The sequence below is a fragment of the Microtus oregoni genome, unplaced genomic scaffold (genome assembly GCF_018167655.1).
Source record: "Microtus oregoni isolate MIOR12 unplaced genomic scaffold, Mior012 000015F_ref0000493, whole genome shotgun sequence".
In the NCBI taxonomy this organism is placed as follows: Eukaryota; Metazoa; Chordata; class Mammalia; order Rodentia; family Cricetidae; genus Microtus; species Microtus oregoni.
The window spans coordinates 18,606,229-18,626,976 of NW_024543074.1; the positions used below are offsets into that span (position 1 = coordinate 18,606,229).

At 41.3% G+C, this 20,748-nt stretch overlaps 1 protein-coding gene across 6 annotated transcripts in view; it reads right to left on the reverse strand.

Moving 5' to 3' along the window:
* Positions 1-20,337, reverse strand: part of Rhot1 (ras homolog family member T1) — a 72,285-nt gene extending 51,948 nt beyond the window's left edge. For all 6 annotated transcript variants that reach the window (XM_041664749.1, XM_041664746.1, XM_041664744.1 and 3 more), the window contains exons 1-3: positions 20,087-20,337; positions 5,995-6,053; positions 1,671-1,752 (exon numbers count right to left, since the gene is read on the reverse strand). In XM_041664749.1, coding sequence (XP_041520683.1) covers positions 1,671-1,752; positions 5,995-6,053; positions 20,087-20,162 — 217 coding nt within the window. In that variant the 5' untranslated portion in view covers positions 20,163-20,337. The remainder of the gene's footprint in view (positions 1-1,670; positions 1,753-5,994; positions 6,054-20,086) is intronic.
* Positions 20,338-20,748: the final 411 nt, after the last annotated feature.

A 20,748-nucleotide genomic window follows, 5' to 3' on the forward strand; every position in this document is an offset into this window, starting at 1 on the left:
GTATAGTTGACAATCATCAGAAACAGTAAGATGAACTCTGTGTCTGTGGTGTGAACATGTGTACATGTCTGTGCATGTACATGTGTATGGAAACTAGACATTGATGTCAGGTGTCTTCCTCTATCATCCTCACTCTATTTTTCCAGACTGGTATGTTTACTGAACCTGCAGCTCACAAACTGGCTCGCTCAACTGGCTGGCCAGTGAGCTCTGAGATGTGCCTGGTTCTGCCTCTTCCCAGTGCGGGCATTACTGCCAAAGTGCCCAGCTATCAGATACCCGAACTCAGGTCCTTATGCTTGCTCAGCAAGGCCTTCACTTACTGAGCAATCTCCTCAGCTCCCAAAGTAGCCATCTTGTTGAATTCTTTATGTGTTCTTAAATTTCTAAACCTTTTGTTACATACAGAATTCAACAAATCCTGGTGATCAAAATCAGGGCTAGGAAAATACTTTGTAAATGATTTACAGCCACAGCCCCTCAATGAATTTAAAATTCAGAATCTACTTATTTGAATATATATGTGTGTAAGGTATACATGCATATGTATATGCATAGTCACATTTGTGTGACTACAAGTGTACAAGTGTACAATACCGCATGTGTCTGCAGTGGCCAGGGGCACTGGATAACCCTGAGGCTGGAGTTACAGCCACCCGATGTATGTGCAAGGGATTGGACTCAGGTCCTCAGCAAGAGTAGTATATGACCAAGTCAAGTGGTGGTGGCACACACCTTTAATCACAGCCCTCAGGAGGCAGAGGCAGGCAGATCTCTGAGTTGAGGCCAACCTGGTCTACAGAATAAATTCCAGGACAGCCAGGGCTACACAAAGGAACTGTGCCTCAGAAAAAAAAAAAAAAAGAATAGTATATGATTTTGTTTTGTTTTTATTGAGCTATACATTTTTGTCCGTTCCTCTCCCTTTCTACCCTTTTCCAGGACCTCCAATCTCCCAATTTACTCAGGAGATCGTGTCTTTTTCTCCTTCCTTGTAGATCTATGTATGTCTCTCTTAAGGTCCTCTTTGTTGTCTAGGTTCTCTGAGGTTGTTAACTGTACACTGGTTTTTCTTTGCTTTATGTCTAAAAGCCACATATGAGTGAGTACATATTATATTTGTCTTTCTGGTCTGGGTTACCTCGGTCAATATAACTTTCTCTAGAGCCATCCATTTGTCTGCAAATTTTTTTTTTTTTTTTTTTTTTTTTTTTTGGTTTTTCAAGACAGGGTTTCTCTGTGGCTTTGGAGCCTGTCCTGGAACTAGCTCTGTAGACCAGGCTGGTCTCGAACTCCCAGAGATCCGCCTGCCTTTGCCTCCCGAGTGCTGGGATTAAAGGCGTGCGCCACCACCGCCTGGCTTGTCTGCAAATTTCAAGATGCCATTATTTTTTACCACTGAGTAATACTTCACTGTGTAAATGTACCAAATTTTCTTTGTCCGTTCTTCAGTTGAGGGGCCATCAAGGTTGTTTCCAAGTTCTGGCTATTATGAGGTATGATTGAGCATCCTTTGGGTATATACCCAAAAGAGGTATTGCTGGGTCTTAGTGGTATGTGATCTTAAACACTGAACTTCTGAACATTTCTAAAAGCTCAGGTAGGTTCTATTTTCAGGGCTATTAAAAATTAACTCCAGAGCCTCACTCACAAGAGACCACCGATCTTACCTGAGTAATCTACAATGTGTGTTGGAACTCTCTCAGGAGTGACATCAGCTGGAATGGTGATTTCTTCTGCCCGAGGAGGAACCTTTATTTAAAAACAAAAACAAAAAAGGATAAATGTGGAGAAATTATCCATCAAACTTACTAACAGAGCATGTAGATTTGTCTATATCAGGCCCTTCTTTGAAAGCTATTATGTTAGGTATGCACTATATTCTAAAATGCTTTCATTGGGGTGCTTTATCATATAAAACTACAAAATAACCACATTTTTTTTAAATTATTTTTTATTTACATTGGTGTTTTGTCCGCATGTATTGTCTGTGTGAGGGTGTCAGGTCCACCAGAAATGCAGTTACAGAGAGCTGTGAGTCGCCATGTAGTTGCTGGGAGCTGAACCAGATTCACTGGAAGAACAGTCAGTACACTTAACTGCTGAGCCATTTCCCCAGCCCCATAAAAACATTTAAGGACCAGCAAGACGGCTCAGTAGGTAAAGATGCTTACTGCTAAGTCCAACCACCCAGGTAATCAGACCTTTGATGCCTAAAACCCTCATGGTAGAAAGAAAGAACTTACTCCCACATGTTGTCCTTTTGCCTCCAAATGTGCACTGTGGTACGTATGCACATAGACAGATAACTGTAGTAGGTACCAAATAGTTCCATAAAAGCCCAGAATGGAGTATAACAAAGGTTTATTTATTTGGGGATAAATTCACAGTGCACTGGGAACTGGAACCAAATCCAGCAAAGAGGGACACGCACGCACGCTTTTTGTCTGCACTAATAGTACATGAAACCATGCCCAAAGTGGGCAGGTATCTTAAAGGCTATAGGCTGAAGGAGTTCCCACAACAGATAACAAATAAAAATGTAATAAAAATTAACAAAAATAAAAAAAATAAAAAAAAAAACAAGAAAAAAGTAAGTTTCCAGCAGAGATATAGCACAATGGTAGAGTGCTTGCCTAGCAAAAGTCCAGCCCTAGGACACAGTCAGGCTATAATAAGGACATCTCGAGTTTTTCACAAACTTAAAACAATTCTTAATTTTGTATTCAAATATTAGAGGTTTGTTCTTCCAGAGGTCTTGAGTTCAATTCCCAGCACCCACATGGTGATTCAATACCATCTATAATGAGATCTGGTGCCCCCTTCTGGCATGTGTATACATAATAAATAAATTAATTAAAAAATATGATTCTCATTCTGTTTTGTTGAGAATTTAAAACACTTTACAAATAAGGAGCTATGTTAATCCAAGGCAGTCCTGACGAGTGTAACTCAGGGGTGGAGAACTTGTCTAGCACATGCAGCTTTGGGTTTAATCCTCATCCTGACAAAACCCACAAAAATACAAAACAAAATCACAACCTTCAAGGTAACCAATAAATATTAATTTTATGTAGGCTAGATAACCAGTTGGCTAAGGTAGCCTGTGTTTAATAATTCCACATTTCAGAAAGATGCACAGTTTTAACAAAACTGCAAAGTGTGGTGGTTCGATCCTTTCTTTTTGATTATCTTTTATGTGTATGGGTTCTGCTTGCATGTGTATCTGTGAACTACAAGCATGCCTGGTGTTCTTGGAGGCTAGAAAAGGGCACTGGATCCCCTAGAGCTTGAGTTACAGACAGTTATGAGCCACTCTCTGGGTACTGGAAATCAAACCCAGATTCTTCTGTGGAAGAGCAGTCAGTGCTCTTGACTGCTGAGCCTTTTCTCCAGCCCCAATTGCATGATTTTCAATTAGGGGAAAAACCCATATTCACACAAAAAAGGAATACCCTTAAACAATTTTAACTTCAGTTAAACATTTAAAATTTATTTCTTCTCTTCTTCTTCTCTCTCTGAAACTCTTTCTCTCTCTTCCGCCATTCCTGTCCCCAGATGCCAGTCTTCCCCCACCCTTCTTTCTTAATAAAACTTCCCACATTAAAAAAAAAAATATTTGAGACGGGATCCCACTATCTCATGAAGTGCTAGCTGGACTGGAACTCACTGTGATTCATTAAATGTGTTTATTTATTTGTGGGCATTAGTATCACAGCATACAAATGGAGTTCAGTGTGGAGTCAGCTTTGTATTTCCACCATGTAGGTAGGTCCTGGGAATTAAAATCAGGTTGTCAGCGTTGGCAGCAGGTGCCTTTTCCCACTCATCCATCTTAGCAGAGAATTTTATATATTATAACCTAAATAATTTCAATTTAATGTTAACGATTCCACAATATACTCCATTTTTCAAATTAACAAATTATTTGATTCTTCGTTAATGCTAGGGGGAACAAAGGAAAAAAGCAGCCATAGAATTATGAACGCTGAAAATGCTACCAATGAGAGATAAAGCTCTTGCTTGCTATGTTCGAGACCCTGGATTCAATCCCAGCCACAAGAATCCAGAAAAACAAAGACACTGCCTAGCTCAGCAATAAAACCATAAGGCTATGTCTTTCTAAGAAGAGTAAGGAAAGGGTAAAGGCAAACTCTAACATTCATTATACTTTTACGTGTGTGTGTGTGTGTGTGCACATGCACTTATATGCCACATGTGTCGCGGGGAGAGGTGGATGCCCAGGAGCTAAAATTATAGTTATGAGTCATCTAACACGGGTACTAGGAATTGAATGCGGGTCCTCTGGAAGAACAGCTCTTAGGTACTGAGCTATCTCTCTAGCCTCAGATTCTGGCATTAATACTACTTTGGAAGAAACAAAAGATAAGCCAGGCCTGTAATCTCACTATTTGGGAGGCAGAGGTGGAAGGATCAGAAAAAAAGTTCAAGACCAGCCATGCCTGCATACTAAGTTTGAGGCCAACCTGTGCTATGCAACCTGTGCTGTGCCTCAAAAATAAACAGAATAAACTAATGATAACAAAATCCAAATTTTTTAAATTTTTTTTTTTGGAGATAGGATTTCTCTGTATAGCATTGGAGCCTTTCCTGGAACTCGCTCTGTAGTCCATGCTGGCCTCGAACTCACAAAGATCCATATGCCTCTGCCTCCCAAGTGCTAGGACAAAAGGTATGTGCCATCATGCATGGGAAAATCCAAAATTTTGTTATGCTGTGGCACTGATGCTGTTTTCTCTAACAATATCATAACTTTACAGCATCTCCTCACACTGTGTAGCCCAGTATGGTAGTGCATACATGCAGTCACAGCAGCAGGAAGTGGAGGCAGAAGATCAGGAGTTCAAGGCCATCCTTAGCTACACGGTAAGTTTGAGGCTAGCCTGAGTTACATGAGACTCTGTCTCAAAATACCAATAATAGATATATTACAGATACATATATATTAATAATACCACCTTGTTCCTGGTAGCACCTCACTATTATTAATTTATTGTCAAACACAATTCTTTGGATCTGTAGGCAACATAGATGAATTCATTTCTAACTTGTAATATGAAGCAGGTATATAATATTAGTTCTGTCAAGATTCTAGTAGTTCAGACAAAAATATCTCACAAACTGACAGCACCAGGCAGAAGATAAACGGTACCCAGATGGTAAATCTAGTTTCAATTCATACAACACTCAGCATCTCTTTCACGACTGGGGTTCTGGAAAACATTTTACTTTTAAGAACAGGTCACACAGGTGATCATTTTTGCTACCATTTTAAAAATGAAACAACTAAGACAAAGAGATGACAAATGGCACGACCATTGCTGGTGAGATAGCTCAGGGCCTTGCCAACAGGACTGACAGTGTGAAGCTGATACTGAGGCTTCCGTGGAAGAAGTAGAGAACTGACTCACACTAGGTGTCCTGATAGCTGCTGTGCTGTGGCAAACACACACACAATGTAAAATACAAAATTTTAATGACAAAGGCAAAGGCACAAAATGAGAACTTAGGCTCTTTCTTAAGATGATGTCCTCTATAAACTAATAAGAGCTTTTTAAAAGTCCTGACTTTTGGGAGCTGGAGAGATGGCTCAGTGGTTACGAGTACTGGCTGCTCTCCCAGAGGACCCAGATTCAATTCCTAGTACCCACATGGCAGCTCACAACTGTCTGTACCTTCTGTTCCAAGGGATCTGACACCTTCACACTAATGTACATTTAAAAAAAAAGTCCTGAAGTCGGGCAGTGGTGGTGCACACCTTTAATCCCAGCACCCAGGAGGCAGAGGCAGGCGGATCTCTGTGAATTCAAAACCAGCTTGGTATACAGAGAGAGTTCCAGGACAGCCAGAGCTACACATAGAGAAACCCAAGTCCTGACTGGAAGAAACACAAGAAGGTAGTATTGACATATCACTTTAACTTATTTTTCATAAATTAAAAAAAAGCACTAAATAGGAACATAAAATGTTTACCTCTTCTGGAAATTCTTCACTGACCAGAGACATAATCAGTGATGTCTTCCCAACTCTAGCTGTTAAAAGAAGAAAAGTACATTACTTTAATAAGCTATTTTGGTCTCGCAGGAAGCCAAATCCAGTAACCACATAGGGAGTTTATTAGCTCTTTGGAGAAAGAATAAGCCCATTTCACAAAATCTCCTGCAGCTCAGGTGTATCAGCACTTGCCTGTAATTCTACCAACTACTTGGGGAGGCTGAGGAAATAGGAGTCAGGTTTGAGGAAAGAACAAAACAGTAACAAAAACCTTCCTGCATTACCTACTGAGAATTGCATAAGAACTGATCCTTAATATAAACTGTTTAATGTTCCCAAAAATTAATTTTATGTATGAGTGCTCTCTGCATGTACACCTGTGTGCCGGAAGAGGGCATCAGATCCCATTGTAGATGGCTGTGAGCCACCACGTGGTTGCTGGGAATTGAACTCAGGACCTCTGGAAGAGCAGGCAGTGCTCTCTCCAGCCACTAATGTTCCCAAAAATTCCTAAATTTTCACTATTATAAATGCTGTGGAATAATGCTTTTGTACACTATAAAGACTTGTCACTCATATTAGATTAATAAAATGCTAATTGGCCATTAGCCAGCCAGGCAAGGCGATCAGACTAAGAGAATTCTGGGAAGAGGAAAGGCAGAGGAAGCAAGTTGAGAATGCATTACTGATAAAAGATTCCAAGCCACATGGCTAACCACAGACAATTTAAGTTGTAAGAGCTAGTTAGTAACAAGCCTGAGCTAATAGGCCGAACAATTTATAATTAATATCAGCCTCTGTGTGTTTCTTTGAGACTGAATGGCTATGAGACTGGGTGAGACAGAAACTTCCATCTAAAAATGGCATCCAGTGTGGGGCCTAGAGAGGAATATAAGACACAAGAAGATAGCTCTCAGTCAGTCTCATTCTGAGGATTCCTGGAGGCAGGATTGCCTTTTTGGACTGAGGTAGAGGTAAGAGCCAGTGGCTGGCTGTTTTGCTTTCTTGACTTTCAGGTGGAACCCCAGTATCTGTCTCTGGGTTTTTATTAATCGCACTACAATTGGCACCCAGTGTTTGGGGCATGAACCTGCGACCTTAAGATTAAGAGTCTCATGCTCTACCAAATAACTGACCTAGCTGTGCTACCTTTCTTTGGATATATGTCTATCAAAATTCAAACTTTCCGTTTTGATCTGAATAAAGTTTCAATTTTCCACAGTGAACAAAAATTTTCCTACAATAATATCTGAAGTCTCCAGGAAGAAGATGGGGACCTACAACAAAGATTATACCTGGTTCATATATTGTCATACAGCTGATAGCACCACTTGAAGATCACCACTGGACAACAAACTGCTCGGAAAAATTTCAAGGTGGATAGCTGAGATGATCCAGACTAACAAATTACTCTAACCAGGAGTTGAGACAAGCCCTGCACTTTCCCATTACACAGACTGGAAAAAATGATACAGCTACCTCTCTCTGGACTTGACAATTAACCCAAAAGATTATCTTTTCAGGATCACCTAAAGATACGGATGCCCTCAGAGAGCTGCAGAAAGACACTGGATAATGGGAAAAACTTCTGAATTAAATCAGCTGGTGACCTCAGAATGGAAACTAGAGATGCTGCATTGGGGAAGGGTTTCTCTCTTGTTTCCACAGGAGAAGAAAAGCTACGGATACCATCAAAATTAATCAAGATTAAATTTTAGGGCTGGAGAAATGGCTCAGTAGTTAAGAGCATTGCCTGCTCTTCCAAAGGTCCTGAGTTCAATTCCCAGCAACCACATGGTGGCTCACAACCATCTGTAATGACGTCTGGTGCCCTCTTCTGGCCTGCAGACATACATACAGAATATTGTATACATAATAAGTAAATAAATATTTAAAAAAAGATTAAATTTTAAAAGAAGAAACCTCTTGAGAAAGAGAAATAACAGCTCATCCACAGAGATGACAATCATACAGGTGGTAAGGGAACCTCATAAGGGTTGGGGCAGGGTTTGGTTCTTGTCTTTGCAGGAAAACAGAAAACACCCATCTTTGGTAAGTCAAGAGACCTAGGACATCTAGATCCCCAAAGAAGAAAAGATAGCTATCCAGAAAGAATCACCAAGTAAAAGGTAGACCTAAGAGCCAATGGGCTGGCTGCTTTGCTTTTCTGGTCTTTGTGTTGAACACGCCCCCCCCCCCAAAAAAAAACCCTAAATGGTTAACAGTGTGTTTAAAAATATGCATAGGCTTGGAAGAGAAAAGAAAAATAGAGAAAGTCCTAAAAAAAAAAAAAGAAAGAAAAAGGAAAAAAAGGAAGAAAAAGGAAAAAAAGGAAATAGAGTTGTCGAGCGTGGTGACACATACCTTTAAACCCATAACTTGGGAGGGGGCAGGAGTATATTTGAGAGTTCAAGGCCAACCTGGTCTACAGAGTAAGATCCAGGACAACCAAAGATACACAGAGAAACCCTGTCTCAAAAAACCAAAAAGTAAAAAGTAAAAATAAAAGAAATAGAGTAAGAAAAAAATGCCACATACAGATCTAAAATACACAAAGAATTTGGATACTATATGTTATTGTATTGACTTTGAGTTGTTTAACTGCTGAAGATGGAGCAACAGACTGCTACCTGAGATGATCCAGCCTCACAGACTATTCCAGTCTGAACTTGACCATAATCTTAAATTTTCTTTGTTTCACCGTAAGATTATCAGTGCACCCAATCAGCAGGAAGTAGCCTAAAAAACTATGCCCACATTCCCAAAAAATGGATTATGAATGTTTGCCTTTGTTTAGAGCGCCAGTTACAAGTTGTTATGGATAATGATCAGGAAAAAGTGAAACAAAGAATATTAGATTTAAGGTTTTTGTTTTGAAAAGAAAAAAGGGGAAATGCTGTGGGATAATGCTCTTGTGTACTGTTAAGATTTGTCACTCATATCAGTTTAATAAAATGTCAGGCAGGAAGCAAAGGTGGGGCAACCACACTAGGAGAATTCTGAGAAGAGAAAAGGTAGAGATGCAGTCACCAGCCAAAAGTAGAGAAAGCAAGATAAGAATGCCTCACTGATAAAAGGTACCAAGCCAAGCCGGGCAGTGGTGGCGCACGCCTTTAATCCCAGCACTCGGGAGGCAGAGGCAGGCGGATCTCTGGGAGTTCGAGGCCAGCCTGGTCTACAAGAGCTAGTTCTGGGACAGGCACCAAAGCTACCGAGAAACCCTGTCTCGAAGAAGAAAAAAAAAAAAACAAAAAAAAGGTACCAAGCCAAGTGGCTAAACATAAATAAGAATTATGCATTAATTTAAGTTGTAAAAGCTAGTTAATAATAAGCCTGAGCTAATAGGCCAAACAGTTTAAAATTAATATATAAGCCTCTGTGTGTTTCCTTGGGACTAAACAGCTGCAGAACTGGGCAAGACGGAAACTTCCGTCTACAAATAATAATGTAATTCATATTTTACACATAAATTCCTTGAAATGGGATTCAAGTTAGCACATGGTCTGTTCTGTATTTAATTGACACTGTTAATTATGTTCACAAGCGAATACATCAATTTACATCCTTACCAACAGAAGATACACATGTACATTCCTTCCTTTTTTGTTCTACATTTTAAGAGTTGGGAACAAGGCAAAAAAACAAAAATTTTCTGTCCCAGTGATCTTTATAATAAAAGAAAGTTAAAATCTCAATCTTTATTCTTTATATGACTTCTCTATTGCAGTAACTTTTCTGATCATATAATTACCACAGTCAAACCAAGTCTGTCCAAGCTCCTGGAGAAAAACAGACATCTACCTGTTATGTTAGTCTCTGCCACAGTGGCAAAATACAATTTCAAAAACAAGTCCAAATATGAAAGATGGTAATTTTTAAGAGTTGGGAACAACTTCGGTCCCTTCTTAAATAACTAAAAGAAAGAGTGAACTGAAAGCACAAGACAGATCCTAGAAAATGATGAAATGGCCAGAACACACAGGAGAGTGCACTGGTCCAAACAGCATGGAGAATTTATGCAAGTTGAGAGACAAATTATATGGCTTAATAGGTAGCTTCTAGCTCTAGTTTTTATAGACTATTTTATTCTTTTATTATTTTATGTGTTCATGTGTATGTGTGTGTAATATATATATATATACATACACATGAACACATAAAATAATATTTAATATATATTACACACTCATACATACACAATATACACACATGCGTGTGGCTCTCCACAGAGTCCAGAAGATAGTGCTGAAGCTGGAGTTATGCTTGTGAACTGCCCTGTATGGATGCTAGGAAATATCTCTGGGTCCTCTGGAAGAACAGCAAGCACTTCTAACTACTGAGTCATCTCTTATAACTGGAGGTTTCTTATCAGTTCCCAAATAATCACTCTGAGACTTAATATTAGTTATAAATTGTTTGATCTATTAGCTCAGTCTTACTATTAGTGAAGTCTTACAACTTAAATTAACCCACTTCTATTATTCTATACTTTACCACGAGGCTCATAGCTTGTTATGTCAAATCTTTTTTGTTTGTTTGTTTCTTTTGTGTATGTATGGTTTTACAAATGTGTTTTGAAACAAAGTTTCTCTATGTAGCCCTGGCAGGCCTGGACCAGGCTGGTCTTTTGTCTCTGCCTTTCTAATTTGTATTCCATCACACCAGGCTTACTGGTTTTCCTAGACAGGGTTTCTCTATGTACCAACACTGGTTGGCCTAGAACTTGTTCTGTAGCCCAGGCCAGGATGGAACTCAAAGAGATCCACCTGTCTCTGCCTCCCAAGGGCTGGAATTAAAAGTGTGTGCCACCTGGCTTTTTACTTTGCTTACTTTTTCAAACAATTTGAGAAAAGTTCAGATTTATGGAAAATACATTTCCTACAACAATTTGTGTCTAATTTTTTAAAATTTATTTATGTATCTATATACATCTGTGTATGAGCACAACTGAGCTAAGACCTGGGAATGGAGATCCACCATGTGGGTCCCAGAAATGGGACGTAGGTCTTCAAGGTTGGTGTCAGACCCTTTACTCACTGAGCCATCTCACAGGTTTGTTTTTTCCCTCCCATTGAAAGGGCCTCAAAGTGTAAACTAGGCTGATTTCAAACGCACAACATTCTACCTGCCTCAGTCTTTGAAGTGCTTAAACAGCATGCTGAATCTATGTCTATCCTTAATCCAAATTTCCCACATAACATAACATTTTACACTATTGTGTGTGCATTATCCTTTATCTATTTCACTCTTATTCTAGCAGTATCCGTAACTACTACATCATATAAGCTTAGCAAATAATGAATGGTCAGAAGCAGACACAGGACCGTTTGAGAATAATTCTATCTTTTGGGAGGGGGAGTATGAGTGCTCTGTCTGCATGTAGCTGCAGGCCAGAAGAGAGCATCAGATCCCATTATAAGTGGTTGTGAACAACCATATGGGTGCTGGGAATTGAACTCAGGACCTCTGCAAGAGTAGCCAGTGCTCTTAACCCCTCAGGTATCTCTCCAGCACCAATAATTATATCTTAGTATATATTTCCCAAAGGTAAGTTTATTCTTCTATGTAGATAAACTACCACATCAGAGATAGGAAATTAACCACCAACATAGTACCACTATTCAATATATTGATCTTATTCATTACTATCCTTTATAGAAAATGAAAAAAAAAAAAACAACTGAAAGCATTTCTTGTTTTGAGATAGTTTCATGTAGCCTAGGCTGGCCTTGAACTCACAATGTGTATGTAGCTTAGAACAAACTTGAATTTCTTTCTTTTGAAACAGGGTCTCATTATGTGACTCCAGCTGTCCTGAAACCCACTATGTAAACCAGGTGGCCTTGGCCATAGAAATCACCCTGACTCTGACACTCTGACTTCTGATTCTTGAAATTAAAGGTGTTTGTCACCATGCTACTAAAAACTGCCAAATAAGTACTATTTTAAGTTATTTTAGTGGTAAAAATCGACAAATTCTAGCTTTACAGATATGAACACAAATTGATCTTAAATTTGACAAATTAGATACCTTCTTTTATGTCTTCAACAAATATGTCTTCTTGTGTGTATGGAGTTTGTGTGTGTTCAGATCAAACACTGGGCCTCTCAAATGCTAGGCAAGTACACTGCCAATAGCTATTTCCCTAGTGTTATGATTTACTGGGCAAGCCTGTCACCTAGGTACCCTGTCCCTTTAAGAGACAAGCCCCCCTACTCCCTATCCCCCATCCCCCCACCCCGCTTGCGTGGGTGTGGGCATGTTCTCTCTCTCTCTCTCTCTCTCTCTCTCTCTCTGCCTCTCTCTCTTCTTCTCCCTTCTCCCCTTCTCCCTTCCCCTTTTCCCTCCATAACCACTAAATAAACCCAAACTCTCTCTGGCATATCTGTCTGTCTCTCACCCACCGCCGCCAAGGGGACTGGCTGAGGCCTGGGGGACCAGTCCCCACCACGGCATCTTTATGAAAGAATAGGCCCACCCAGCAGTACTTCAGTAGTACTTCTGTGTGTCTTAGGTGTTCACAACACTGCACAACGTCACTGTGTGCCTTCCTTTTAAAAAATTACATCTTAACTGGCTTTAATCATTCATAAAGTGAACACTGTTTTACAAAGCAGGATAAACTACCATCCCTGATGTGGTTTCTTTTTTTTTTTTAAGATTTATTTATTATGTCTACAACATTCTGCCTCCATGTCTGCTGCAGGCCAGAAGAGGGCACCAGATCTCATTACAGATGGCTGTGAGCCACCATGTGGTTGCTGGGAATTGAACTTAGGACCTCTGGAAGAGCAGTCAGTGCTCTTAACCCCTAAGCCATCTCTCCAGCCCCCTGATGTGGTTTCTTATTTTGCATTGAAATTCTGTTAAATTTTTCTCATTGATATTAACCTACTATATTGCCCAAGATGGTATGAAACTCTTGGGCAGTCCTCCAAGTACTCCTCCCATCTCCAGAGTGCTGGGATCACCTCCAGGGTGGCCTTCAAGTGTGTCACCACTCCCTGGCCTTGTACAGCTGACTAATGTGGCTGCTTTGCCCTCTGATTTTCAAGCAAGCTTTATTTATTAAAACACAAATACTACACTGTAGGGTTAAGCCAGCCCCTTTAGGGGGCGGGTTTGCCTCGGGCGAATGCGTATGAATAAATCGGGCGCACGGGAGGTGGCTCCTCCCTTTTCCTGCCTCCTGTGAAACCGGCTGCGCAGGAACCTCGGTTCTGTAAGTTTATTTAAACATTAAAGCTGTATATATTCTTTAATATCAGCCTTATATTTATTTACGCCGGTACACTACACCACTATAGAATTTTTCAGGACACCACAGCTGATAACAAAAACTGGTATTAGAATGCAGAGGGCATGAGAGGTTCATGTTTATCAAAGTAAAATATGCCTCAAAAAACTGGGAGGAAAAAAATCAGATTTTGGTGGCACATGGCTTTAATCCCAGCATACAGGAGGTAGAAGCAAGTTCAAGGCCAGCCTGGTCTACAAAGTGAGCTCCAGGACAGCCAGAGCCATTACACAGATAAACCCTGTCTCCAAACAAAAAAACAAAATAAAAAGACCAGAGAACAACAAATCTTGTATCCAAGAACTCTAGTACCACATAAACACATGACTCCTTGAGCTGTTTATTTTCTTTTTTTTTTTTTTTTTTTTTGATTTTTCGAGACAGGGTTTCTCCGTAGCTTTTGGTTCCTGTCCTGGAACTAGCTCTTGTAGACCAGGCTGGCCTCGAACTCACAGAGATCCGCCTGCCTCTGCCTCCCGAGTGCTGGGATTAAAGGCGTGCGCCACCACCGCCCGGAGAGCTGTTTATTTTCCTCAAACTAAGAAACACTGGAAGAATATACACTTCTGCTTTCCGAGATACATCTCTTGTGCTGGGATTAAAGGAGTATGCCACCACCACCGCCCAGCTACATTTTTTTTTATTTACTTATTATGTATACAGTGTGCTGTTTGCGTGTATGCCTGCAGGCCAGAGGAGGGCACCAGACCCCATTACAGATGGCTGTGAGCCACCATGTGGTTGCTGGGAATTGAACTCAGGACCTTTGGAAGAGCAGGCAATGCTCTTAACCTCTGAGCCATCTCTCCAGCCCCCTAGAAATTCTTAAGAGCAGGACTATTTGCTTTTCAGTACAGCATCCCTCGCATTAAGCAAACCAAATGGCCAACTCATTAGAATTACCTTCTTCCTAGTCACGGTTGTGTTCTTTCCCTCAGACCCGCTGGTCTCCTATGAGTTCCAGAATAGAGAGAACAGCACTATGAAGAAATAGGGCAGTCCTGGCTTCCTCAAAAGCAGCAGGCTTCTCTCTAGCTACAGATCTGTGACTAGACATTCATAGCCTCTAACACAGCAAAGGAGATACTGGGGAGTGAAGAAGACAATCAAACAACTTCACTGGTGCTTGAAGACACAGACACACAAGACATGGCGCCCAATTAAAGGGGCTAACTCAATTAAAGTCATTTGTTACCACTTCTCAGGGTGTGATTTTATTTATTTGCTCATATCCTACCTCATCTAGAAAACAATTTAACACACTACGTTTTAAAAATTCCATCTAGAGCCGAACATGATGGCACACTTTTAATCCCAATACTTGAGAGGCAGAGGCAGGAGGATCTCTTTGAGTCCAGTGGTCTATATAGGGAGTTTCAGGTCAACTAGAGTTACACAGTGAGACTCTGTCTCAAAAATAAATAAAACTTTTCTCTTTCAACTGCTCCAGAAACATTTCCATGAGGAAAAGAAATCCTCAATTCTTTAAATATATTATACTAGTTAAAATTTATATTTGCTATAAAGATTATAGTATATTACATAAAATATATTTATAATAAAATATATGACAATGTATTACAAACAAAATGTTACAACCAATATATAAACTGAAATGTAAGCTTATTTGATATAAATATTTGACATATTAATACAAAGGATAAAAATTATCTTTTGTTAGCCAACAATCTAATGTTCTCTATTCTACTTTGCCTGAGAAATAGTTCAGTGATTTATAAAATGCAAGGTCAAAATTATTCTGACAGAGGCCTCTGATCTAATTCATTACAGCACACCACCTGTCTGAGACTCCATGCTTCTAAACAGGTCATCCTTGGGAAAATATAATACAGAACAGATTTATCTGGGTTTGAAATTTCTGTCTTTTTTTTTTTTTTTTTTTTTTGATTTTCGAGACAGGGTTTCTCCGTAGCTTTTTTGGTTCCTGTCCTGGAACTAGCTCTTGTAGACCAGGCTGGCCTCAAACTCACAGAGATCCGTCTGCCTCTGCCTCCCGAGTGCTGGGATTAAAGGCGTGCGCCACCACCGCCTGGCTAAATTTCTGTCTTTTTGTCAAATCTTTTGAATGTCTAGTTCCAAATGACAGAAAATTCCTAATATTTATTAAGGAGAAGTAACCATTCTGCCATTCTAATTATCACCCTTCTAGCCATATTGGCCAATTTCCTTGCTAACAAACACCCTTCAATTGGCAAAAGAAATGGTTCTTTTCATCTTGTGTTTCTTTATTAAGAATTCTCAGTTCAGGCCAGGTGGTGGTGGTGAAAACCTTTAATCCCAGCACCTAGGAGGCACAGGCAAGTAGAACTCTGTGAGTTCAAAGCTAGCCTGGTCTACAGAGAAAGTTGCATGACAGTCAGGACTACTCAAACCCTGCCTCAATAAACAAACAAACAAAAAGCCTCTTCCTAAACAACTGTAATCAGAAAGAATAAAGTGGCGAGTGGGGAGGAAGGCAACTATACAGTTAAACTTATTAACTAGCAACTTTTAGCATTCAGAAAAATAATCCCAGCGAGGATTTTCCCCATAATGGGAGTAAAGCAGAAGGATGGCCATGGATATGATGCCAGTCTGACCTACATCAGCTTTCCAAACAAACCTGGGCTACAAAGTAATACTTTCAAAAGGAGGGAGGAAGAAAGGAAGGGAGGGGGTAATTATGTTGTTCCCAAGGAACTATTAAAGGTATTGTGGCTTACCCAAATGTGATGGTGTAGGTACACACCTTTAGTTCCCAGCACTCAGGAGGCAGAGGCAGGTGGATCTCTGTGAGCTGGAAGCCAACCTGGCTTCTTTCTCTTTGCCTCCTCCACTCCCAACTACCTTAAAGCAACTGGAAACTTAATATGCTTAAATACATTAAAAGCTTAAATCCTAACCACTTTTTTCTAACACTAGAGGAATCTCAAAAGGAGGCCTGTGAGACTGCTCAGCAGAGAAGGGCACTTGCCTAACTACCAAAGTTCAATCCCCAGAACCCACATGGTGGAAGGAGAGAACAAACTCCCATAAATTGTGCTCAGATTTACATACACACAAATAAACAAATGTAAGAAATAAATTTTAAAAGTAAGGTTTAGGCTAGATGGTAGCAGCACACACCTTTAATCCCAGCACTCACTAGGCAGAGGCAGGTAGATATCCAAGTTTGAGGATAGCCGGAGCTACACACAGAGAAATCCTGTTTTGAAAGAAAAAAAAAAAAAAGAAGAAACAGGAAAAAAAAGAAAGAAAATAAGGTTTAAAAGGATTTCTCTACCAAATACCAGCCATTAAAATAACTGAAATCCTACAATCAATTGAGTATAACTATATTTCGAACATTAAAATTTGAAAACAGGACTGGAGAGATGGCACAGCGGCTAAGAGCACTGGTTGTTCTATAGCCGGTGTGGTAGCACTTTTTTTTTTTTTATTTGAAATAGGGTTTCTCTGTGTAGCCTTGGAGCCTGACCTGAAACTCATTCTGTAGACCTGACCCGGGTTCAATTCCCAGCACCCACATGACAGCTAACAACTGTCTATAACTCCAGTTTCTGGGGATCTGATACCTTCACACCAATCCACATAAAATAAAGTTAAATAAATTATTTTTTAAAAAATAAATAAATAAATAAAATTTGAAAACATATGTATATAAGGGCTGAGAACCTCACCTGAGTGCTTGCCTAGCCAGCACCGAGTCTTAGGTTTAATAGCAAGCACAGCATAAACTAAGAAGGTGGCATAAACCAATAATCCCAGCTCTCAGGCAGGACAACTGGAGGGTCAAAAGTTCAAGGCAGGCAGCCTAGCAAATTTAATACTTTATTTCAAATGAAAAAGGAAGGAGAGAGGAGAGGGGAGGACAAAAGGAGAGGTTGTTGTTTGGTTGCTTGAGGTTTTTTGAGACAGGGTTTCTCTGTGTAGCACTGGCTATTCTAAGATTCCCTCTGTAAAGCAGACAGGCTTCGACTCAGATATCAGCCTGCCTCTGCCTCCCAAGGGCTGGGATTAAAAGGCACATTAAAAAGTGCCACCACAGCCGGGCGGTGGTGATGCACACCTTTAATCCCAGCCCTCGGGAGGCAGAGGCAGGTGGATCTCTGTGAGTTTGAGGTCAGGTCTACAGAATGAGTTTCAGGTCAGGCTCCAAGGCTACACAGAGAAACCCTATTTCAAATAAAAAAAAAAAGTGCTACCACACCGGCTATAGTTTGTTTTCTTAATAGCAGATGGCCTAAGCTTTGGTGGTAACCTTCTCCTACTTGGAGACTTAACCGAGGGCCTCATATATGTCAGGTAAATGCGCTACCACTAAGCTATATACCCTAACCATTTTAAAATTTTCATTTGCTATCCTCCTGCTTCAGACTCCTGAGTAATGGAATACAGATGTGTGCCATTAGCGAGATTGGTATCACTCTTTTAGGTGGGGAAAAGTGTCTCCCTCAAAAACTAAAGCTTGCTCTCTCTCTCTCTCTCTCTCTCTCTCTCTCTCTCTCACACACACACACACACACACACACACACACTCCCCCCCCCCCTCTCTCTCTCTCTTTGGTTTTTCGAGACAGGGTTTCTCTGTATAGCTTTGGAGCCTGTCCTGGATCTAGCTCTTGTAGACCAGGCTGGCCTCGAACTCACAGAGATCCACCTGCCTCTGCTTCCCACGTGTTGGGATTAAAGGCATGCGCCACTGAAAGCTTTCTCTTATATCAAGTTTCTCTCTATGATCAGAAAACTCATACGTAGTTCTCTGGTTTGCTTTCATTATTAAATGACGTACTTTTCTAACAAAATTTAAACTTCTGCATATTCCTAAATAACGCTGTTAAAGTTTAATAAAAATGTCCTAAGAGTGCCACTGGATCTTACAGGTGTATGGTGTTTCTATTTGGACAGTTTATACATTAATGCTATATAATTGGTTCCTATAATCAACACTAAATCCAAAACACATACCTATCTCTCTTAAAAACACATTAAAAAAAAAAAGTACCAGACTTTTACAAAATACAATTAAGCTTTCAGTGGCTCACTTTCCCATATTCTGCCCCAAATGTATCAGCATCAATCATACTTTAAATAATGCCTTCCTTTACTATCAGAGAACTTGATGCAAAATACAGATTAAGATATTATAAATAAAATCTAAAAATCAAAACTGAAATCCAAAAGCACACTATGCTTAGCTAAGCTTGCTTCCAAATTCTGAGTACAGTGTTGTCAAAAACAAAACAAAACCTACAGCTACATGAGTAAATAGTTCATCATCATAGTCATGCACCCCCTCTCCTGTTTGAGGCCCACCCTGCCCAGACTGGCTTAGAACTCTCTAGGTAGACCAGGTTTGCACGGAACTCAAGGAACTCACAACAATGCTCCTGTCTTAATTCTTCCAAATCCTGGAGTTACAGACATGAGCCACCACAGTAGGCTTCTCAAAGAATACTATAACCATAGTAAAAATGTGCAGACTTGGGGCTGGAGAGCATAAGAACATAGGACCCAAGTTCAGGTCTCAGCACCCAGTAGGGCAACTCAAAGCACCTGTAACTCAAGCTCTAGGATTTCGGGCTCCCGCTGTCTAGGTTCCAAGAGCACATCCTTGCCCAAGTTAAAACAAAACAAAACCACTTTTTTTTTTAATGTGTGCGTGCACTTTTCTCCTTTGGAGTATATCACAGTGACCTATAGAGGCTACTCCAAAGGCAATGTGGCTTAGAATAACGGGCCGCAAATCAGCAATGGCAAACATTAACTAATGAGCTTTTAAACCACTACAAGTCCTCTGTAGCCTTCTTTTAATTTTAGTTCCCATGACTGAGAGCAGGAATCCCCCTGCTCTACTGTCTTCATGTCAGCAAAGGCGCTGTGTTTGTTGTCTGTTTTGCTTTCTTTTACCCGCAAAAACTAAAATCTAAAATCCCTAGGGAGTCTTGGATACGCGTGGATATAGTTTGCTGACTTATATACCTGCTCTTGTTCATAAAATACCACATAACTATGGAATGGCTAACAAGGGCGAAAATTAAGACTTTTAGGGTAACAACTGCCTCAACTAAAGGTTCCTCCCTGGTTAAGTACCGCTCACTGAGTACTAGCTCGTATTAACTTGAAGTTGCGAGTCAATTTTTGTAGAAATATCGCGACTACCAGGAGTTAGTCCAACGCAAGGCACAAGAATGGCAAATGGTAAAAGCAAAAGAAAAAATTTAAATTAAAAAAAAAAACCGCTATCTTAAACTGCCCTGTCTTTTTTATCCCTTGTGCTGGAGACGGAACCCAGGTCTTTATGTATGTACCTAGAGCGCTACTACCGAGCTACTCAAGCAACTCAGCGCTCTCTCTTAATGCCCATGCACAGTAGCAGGGAAGACAGCAAGTGAAAAAAAAATTCCAGAAACCTGACCTTGTCCACAAGTCGCCTAATTCTGCACTCCTCCTCCCCCTAGTGTCCCCGCGAGCCTAATCCCGCAGTCCCAAGTGCTCAGTCGGCCTGTTCCAACATCTGCCTGGCAGTCAGAGACTGACAGGCGACCAGAGGGTCCGACAGGAGATGGCCCGAGAAACGCCGAGGCCCAAGAGGAAAGGACTCGGGGAGGCGAAGGCGAGAACCTTGACAGCGGAAGAGTCGGGCGTTAGGGACCAAGGCCTGCGAGGAGCACCGAAGGGACAGGGCAGAGCCCTGGGAAGGGACGAGCTGAGGGGCTGGCAGGCTTCGAGGGGGCACCCGGGCTGCGAGGCCGGGCAGGGCGCGGACTCACGTTCTCCCACCAGCAGGATTCGCACGTCTTTCTTCATGTTGGAGGCTCGCAGGGGCCGCACTCGGCCCGCACGCATGGAGCGCACGCCTCACGCCGGGAGCTCCCAGCCCGTGGCGCCGCTCTCCCCGCGCTACCGCCGTCTCCTGCCAGCCTCTCAGGCCTCTGCTTCCGATCCTCGGCCGCCCGGACTCGGCACACCACCTCCCCGGCTGCCGCTCCGCTCTGGAGCCGGGACAAACCAGCTCCGCCTCCTCCGGCTCCGCGGACGCGGGCGGCGACGCGGACGACGGCGTGCGGCAAGGGACATGCGCTTTCGCAAGGCGAACGCTCTCATGGCTGCAACTAGCGCCCTCGCGGGCAGGCAGACGGTAACGCAAAACCCGGACTGCGACGGACACTGCCAGAGATGTAGGTGGCAGATCCCGTAGTTGGATCCCACCGTTTTGTTTGTTTGTGTGTCTTTAATTTAAATAGTTAATGTTTATTTATTCAATGTATGCAAGTGCTCTGTATATGCATCTTTATGCCAGAAGAGGGCATCAGAGCCTACTACAGGTGGTTGTGAGCCACCATGTAGTTGCCTAGAATTGAACTCCGGATCTGTGGAAGAGCAGCCAGTGCTCCTGAACCTCCTTCACCATCTCTCGAGCAGCAGATGCCAC